The following is a 7,036-nucleotide window of genomic DNA, read 5'->3' on the forward strand; positions in this document are numbered from 1 at the left end:
TTTATTTTTTTGGAGTGTGCATCTGTGTGTGAGATTGTGTTTGTGGTTATGTGCGTCTGTCAGTGTTTTTGAGGGACCATTCACACTAGTACAGTGCGTTAATCACACAGTCCTGTGCAATAAACGCACTGTACCATGCAATCGCACCTACTATGCTTTCTGGTGTGGGAGGTGCATTGCATCTCCCACCCACAGTTCTATCGCCCTCATCGGAATGCGCGGTACCACAATGTCATGTGTTCCATTGCAGTGCAACTTGGGTCGCGACTTAATGACCAAGGACAAATGTGGGTCCTGAGGCTACACTGCTTGAGAACCACTGCACTAGACCATCTGAGCCGACTCCCTGCGTCTGTGATCACTGAAGCGTATCTCTTCCTCCACTGCACAGATGGACGGCTCCTGGCGTCTTCAAATTTATACACAGTCTATACAGAGTGTATAGAACGTGATGACACCAGGATGCTTAGACCGCTGCAGCAGAGGGGGAAAACCCTTCAGGCACAGGTCTAAGTACAAGCTGGCTTGGATGGTCTAGTGCAGTGGTGGCGGACCTATGCCACGCGTGCCAGGGAGGGCACGCGAGGCCCTTTCTGCTGGCACGCGAGCCCAGGTTCAGTCCCCAAAACATTAAGGCAGCCGAGCTGTCTAATGTCGACGGGGAGAAATCGGCGAGCAGCAGGAGAAGGGGGACGGAGTGGCAGGGGGTGGAGACAGAGGCAGATAGGGGCGAGGATGGGAGGAGACGGGGGACTGAGCGGCATGAGACAGGGCCGGAGACAGAGTGAGATCGAGGCGGAGATGAGAGGACGTGAGGAGACGGGGACGGAGCGGCATGAGACGGGGCGGAGACAGAGGGAGATGGAAGAGGCCTGTGAACACAAGGAAGAGGCAAAGGCAGAGACCGCGATGGAGGAGGCGTCGCCAAGGGGCCAGTCGAGCGGCCGAGCTGAGACGATTGGGCGCCGAGGCAGCAGTGAAGGCTGGGCTTCCAGTGTAAGGTAGGAGAACTGTGCTGGCAGGGCCCAGCATAGATTATGCACATAGATTTGCAGCCTGCAAACCCCCCACAGATCCTGCACAGCCCCCCTGAGATCTGGCAGACTGCGGGGTCTCTGCAGGATCTGTGGGGGGCTGTGCCAGATCTCAGGAGGGCTGTGCAGGATCTGTGGGGGGCTTTGGAGCCTGCAAAACCCCCCACAGATCCTGCAAAGCCCCCCTGAGATCCGGCAGACTGCGGGGTCTCTGCAGGATCTGTGGGGGGCTGTGCCAGATCTCAGGGGGGCTGTGCAGGATCTGTGGTGGGCTTTGCAGCCTGCAGAGCTCACCACAAATCCTGCTAAGCCCCCCTGAGACCACAGCTTTCCTGCTATGCTAATAGCGGAACATGTCAAAAGCTGGATACAGTGTTTGCACTGTATCCAGCGACTGACAGGTCACGCAAAAAGTATTAAACAGGAAGGGGTGGGGTAAATTTAGTGGGGGTGGGGGCGCCCGAGTTTTGCCTTGCCTAGGGCAGCCCCAATACACCACTGCGTTCAGGGACCACCAATTGAAATAGATCCGACTGACCCGGATCGCCTTGGTATGCGATCCGGGCCAGTCACAATTAGGCAGCGGCAGCCAATAAACAGGTAGGTTAGACGGCTGCTTCCTCCTCGCTAGGACCCCGGGAGGCCCCTGCAAGCGGCCGTCTAATCTGCCTGTTTAGAGGTCACCGCCGCTGCCTGATTGTGACCGGCCCGACTACAGAGGCGATCCGGGACGTTCGGGTCCCCCGTGAAAGCCGTACAAGGCCGTAAGGCAGTGATGTTGAACGTTTCTTAAACCCGAGCGCCCAAACTGCAATATTAAACTTATTTTCAGCGCTGGCACTTTGAGATAAATTGATTTTGCGTCGCAGTTTGGGCACTCGGGTTCAAAAAGGTCCGCCATCACTGGTCTAGTGAGTGTAACTTTTTACTGTGATCCTTTAATAAATTATAATTAACCCCTTCGTGACTGACGACGTACAGTGTACGTCGAAATTAATAAACTATAATCTACGTATATTGCCCTTATGACCAGACTGGTCTGCAAAAGAGGTCTCATTGTGGATAAAATGCCTGTTGTAACTATTGCAACCATTCAGTCGTCATCAGTCATTTAGAAAATGAAAGCAAGCTTCCAGTTGATATGTGTAACATTCGGAATGTATAATTCCTCAGGTGTTTGGACATTAGGCATCCTTTTCTTGGTTTATAATGTTGTTTTTTTATTTACAGACCTCCTGAACTTCAGTTTTACACCAGTGCTGCTGCTGTAATCATGTTAATCCCAACATGGATTTTTGTAATGGTGAGTGGTAAATATTTCTGGTAAGTTGAAAAATATACTGTATAAGCATTATGTGAAAATAAATGTGTATTTATATCAGTGACTATGCTGATAGGAGTAGTGAGCAGAGGGATGTATCATTAATTTCCTGCTGCTTCTTTAGTATCCAATCATCAGCAGTTTGGATGTATGTTCTTGACCCAAGCTAATTTTGAATCTTTTGGCAGGTAAACAAGTTCCTATGTATTTTTAATGGTATTTAGCCGCTTGTATGGAGTTCAACTTTAAAGGGTAGGTCCAGTTTCTCACAAAATGTGAAAAAATGAACTTACCAACTCCACTTCGCTACCTCTCCCTGCCCCCACGGTTCATGCATTTACACAGCAAGCACTAGCCAGCCACAGCTGTCGGTGTACAGTCTGTACGCTATACACTGCACTGCAGCCATGCAATTAATATTAAGCCTAATGCCCACAAATGGTGAGCGCTGATTGGTAGCACAGTCACATGACCAAGCACTGAGCACGTCTGAGCTGAAGTCCCACCTGTCATTTGGACTGCTTTTGGATGTTCTTATTGGTTTAACAATTCCTGCATCCTTCAACAGACTACAAGAAAAAACTATTTTACCATGATTACAAAAATCCTAATATGCAGTCATATGCCATTTGGGAAAAGTAACTCATCACTAATAACCAAAAATGAAAAGGGTAAGTCATGATAAAGTATGTTCTTACAGCTCTTAAACTGTCACACCTGCTTCAGTGACCATCGCAAAACAAGAACTTGCTTAGATCTCTACATTAGTCAGATCTATTCAATTAATAATTGCCTACACAGATACGGTTATTAGGATCTGTTTATTCAACAAGTGAGCACTTGCCTGCTGAGTTTGGCTCATTCCCAGACAATCGTCGTTCATCACTTTGCTCAAGACTGGCTTCCAGAGTGATCGGTGTAGAGAGAAGAGATGAGTGGAACTGTAACACATTCTACAGTAGGGTCTAGACTCCAGAGATAGAGACATCATCCTGACCCTGTACAAAGCATTAGTAAGATCTCATCTGTCTCCATCCTTCCTTGTATTATAAGAGGTATAGACTCCAGAGATAGAGACATCATCCTGCCCCTGTGCACCAGTTCACAAAAAGGATGTTGTGGAACTGGAGAAAGTGCAGCAAAGGGCGAGTAGACTCATAACAGGCATGGAGGAGCTCGGCTATGAGGAAAGATTAACTGACCTGAATTTGTTCTCTCTGGAGATGAGGCGATTAAGGGGGGGACATGATCACCATGTATAAATATATAAATGGTCCATATAAAGAGCTTGGTGCTAAATTATTCACTTTAAGGTCACTGCAAAGGACAAGGGGGCACTCTTTGCGTCTGGAGAAAAAGAGGTTGAACCTTTGCATATGGAAAGGATTATTCACAGTTAGAGCCGTGAAAATGTGGAGCTAGTTCTAGCTAGATCAGTTAACTGTTTAAAAAAAAAATCTGGATGTATTCCTAAATGCACAGAATATTACTGGATATTGAGTTCTTATAGGTATATTAAGCATCAGAGATTGTTGATCCAGGGAATATCCGATTGCCTTATGGGATCAGGAAGGAATTTTTTCCCCTGTTGGAGCAAATTGAACCATGCTTTATAGGGGGGTTTTGCCTTCCTCTGGATCAACAGGGGGGTAGCTGTGAGCATAGCGTTCTGTTTTAGTTTTTTCTGTTGATTTTTGTTTTCTTTCTCTGATATCTATAGGTTGAACTCGATCGACTTGTTTCTTTTTTTCAACCTGACCAACTATGTAACTATGTAATGTTTTAGGGCAGGGGTAGCCAAACCTTAGCCCTCCAGCTATTGTAAAGCTGCAAATTTTATTATGCCTCTGGGAGTCATGTCTGTGCACACAGGTCTGTCAATCACAGAACGCCTTGTTTCCTCCCCCAACAGTGTCTTGCAATGCCTTTTGGGACTTCTAGTTCCACAATATCTGGAGGGACGAAGTTTGGCAACCCCATGGGGTATCTATCTTTCGTTCAAGTAACACTAAACGCCGGAGATAAATCTTAATAATACATTCAAGTCTCTTAACTACTAACAAAAATGTATCTTATTTGTGTATCACTCGGATGTAGATCCTTAAATAATCTCTGAATTGGTGCTGACACTGTCCTTCTGGAGGGGGGCTACTTTTGTTCCCCATGGTCCCTGTGCGTGCTGTATAGTAGTCACCGCTCCAAGCTCACTCCCGGGATGGACTACAACCTCAATACAAATTAGTAAACTAAACATGAGATTGTAGTCCATCACAGGAGTGAGCTTGGTGTGATGACTACTTTGCAACACACACAGGGACCATGGGGTATAAAAGTAGCCGCCCTCCAGAAGGGAGGACAGTCTAGGCAGATATAAACATACAAATTCATTCAGCTTCATCAATCATTTTCGGCAATCATTTTATATGTGAACGGATGTATTTTTTAAATGTTAGCAGTGTAAATATCTTAATTTTGCCCTGGCATCAGCCTCTTGCAGCGCCAGTAAAGCTGGGCTGGAGTGCGAAAGGAAGAAGCAGTACAAGGAGCCAACTGCATGGGTATTTTTGAAACAAAATCCCCGGACTTCAGCTTTAATTTGAGTTGTATTAAATCTTGATCAAACCGGCATGTTCTGCCTACAGAAGAAAATGTATACACATTTGGACTACAGGCTCCTATATTACAGAAGTCATGTACCACCAATATAGGATAACATCAGTTACATGGATACTTTACTAGGGCAGACAACTTGTTTGATCTAACACCCACCAATGTGTACTCATAGTTTTAAGTAAACCGGATATGGATTTGTAATCTGATATGGTATTTCTTTAGGTAATGTGTATTTCTGTGGATATGATCTGAAAACCTATTGGCTTTATACAGCTTATGTAGATTGATTTTCTATCATTACCTGTACTGCTAAGCCTCAAGAAAAAAATATTTGTTAAAGCCACACTCCAGGAAAAATTATAATTTACACACTGCACTGGGTGTGTGAATTATTGTTATAAACTTGGGTGTTATGTGCGGAGGTCTGCCGCAATGTATAGAAATCTTACCGTGCAGCATGCCATCTCCTCCACATAACTCTCGCCTTCCAGGCAATGAGGGGAGGGAGAGATGCGACCCCAGTAGTGAAAGTCACAAAATGTCTTGTATTTTTTCAAAGCATACAAGGCATTCTGTGATTGGAGGAGGAAACTAGGCATTCTGTGATTGGAGGAAGGGGCAAGGATGTGATATCATTTGTCCTCCACCAATCACAGAATGCCTTATTTCCTCCTCCAATCACAGAATGCCTTATTTCCTCCTCCAATCACAGAATGCCTTATTTCCTCCTCCAATCACAGAATGCCTTATTTCCTCCTCCAATCACAGAATGCCTTATTTCCTCCTCCAATCACAGAATGCCTTATTTCCTCCTCCAATCACAGAATGCCTTATTTCCTCCTCCAATCACAGAATGCCTTATTTCCTCCTCCAATCACAGAATGCCTTATTTCCTCCTCCAATCACAGAATGCCTTATTTCCTCCTCCAATCACAGAATGCCTTATTTCCTCCTCCAATCACAGAATGCCTTATTTCCTCCTCCAATCACAGAATGCCTTATTTCCTCCTCCAATCACAGAATGCCTTATTTCCTCCTCCAATCACAGAATGCCTTATTTCCTCCTCCAATCACAGAATGCCTTATTTCCTCCTCCAATCACAGAATGCCTTATTTCCTCCTCCAATCACAGAATGCCTTGTATGCTTTGAAAAAATATATTTTTTCAAAGCATACAAGGCATTCTGTGATTGGAGGAGGGAATAAGGCGTTCTGTGATTGGAGGAGGAAATAAGGCATTCTGTGATTGGAGGAGGGAATAAGGCGTTCTGTGATTGGAGGAGGGAATAAGGCGTTCTGTGATTGGAGGAGGGAATAAGGCGTTCTGTGATTGGAGGAAGGGGCAAGGATGTGATATCATTTGTCCTCCACCAATCACAGAATGCCTTGTATTCTTTGAAAAAATATATTTTTTTTTGTGAATGGGCGATAGTGAGGAGGGGCGTGTGATGTGACCGGAGCACTTTACCGCTCAGATCGCATCTCTCCCTCCCCTCAGTGCCTGGAAGCTGAGTGTTATGTGCAGGAGATGGCATGCTGCAAGGTAAGATCTGTATACTTTGCTGCAGCCTTTCCACACTGCTTTTTAAAGAAGAATTCCAGGTTTTAGAAAAATTAACCTTTTTTTGTGAATGGGCAGTAAGTAGGAGGAGTGAAGCATTTCACCGCTCGAGTCACATCTCTCTCTCCCCTCAATGCATGAAAGCCCGGTGTTATGTGCAGCAGACAGCATGCTACAAGGTAAGATTTGTATACTTTGCAGCGGCCCTTCAACGCAGCTTTTTAAAGGATAACTCCAGGGTTTTAGAACACTTAACCCTTGCAGTGGGGCTACTCCAACACTGCAAGGGTTAACTGCTCATTTCTCTCTAGGGGTTCAAATAAAGAGGAAATACTTACCCGATCCTGAATCTCGCCTGGCCACTAGACCAGTTCCCACAGCCTCTTCTCCCCCAGGCTCTGGTGCTCTCAGGACACATGATTCTATTAGACATGAAGACGCCAAGGAACATAGCAGAGCCAGAGCGTAGGGGGAGATAGGTGAGCTAGGACTGAGGATCAGGTGAGT

General features: G+C 45.7%; 1 protein-coding gene across 1 annotated transcript in view; it reads left to right on the forward strand.

Annotated features, from left to right (window-relative positions):
- Positions 1-7,036, forward strand: part of LOC108797107 (solute carrier family 35 member E2-like) — a 29,745-nt gene that overhangs the window by 12,774 nt on the left and 9,935 nt on the right. Inside the window, exon 6 of the mRNA XM_018568677.1 lies at positions 2,265-2,337. Coding sequence (XP_018424179.1) covers positions 2,265-2,337 — 73 coding nt within the window. The remainder of the gene's footprint in view (positions 1-2,264; positions 2,338-7,036) is intronic.

Source organism: Nanorana parkeri, unplaced genomic scaffold (assembly GCF_000935625.1).
Source record: "Nanorana parkeri isolate BGI_ZX_2015 unplaced genomic scaffold, ASM93562v1 scaffold1226, whole genome shotgun sequence".
Lineage (NCBI taxonomy): Eukaryota > Metazoa > Chordata > Amphibia > Anura > Dicroglossidae > Nanorana > Nanorana parkeri.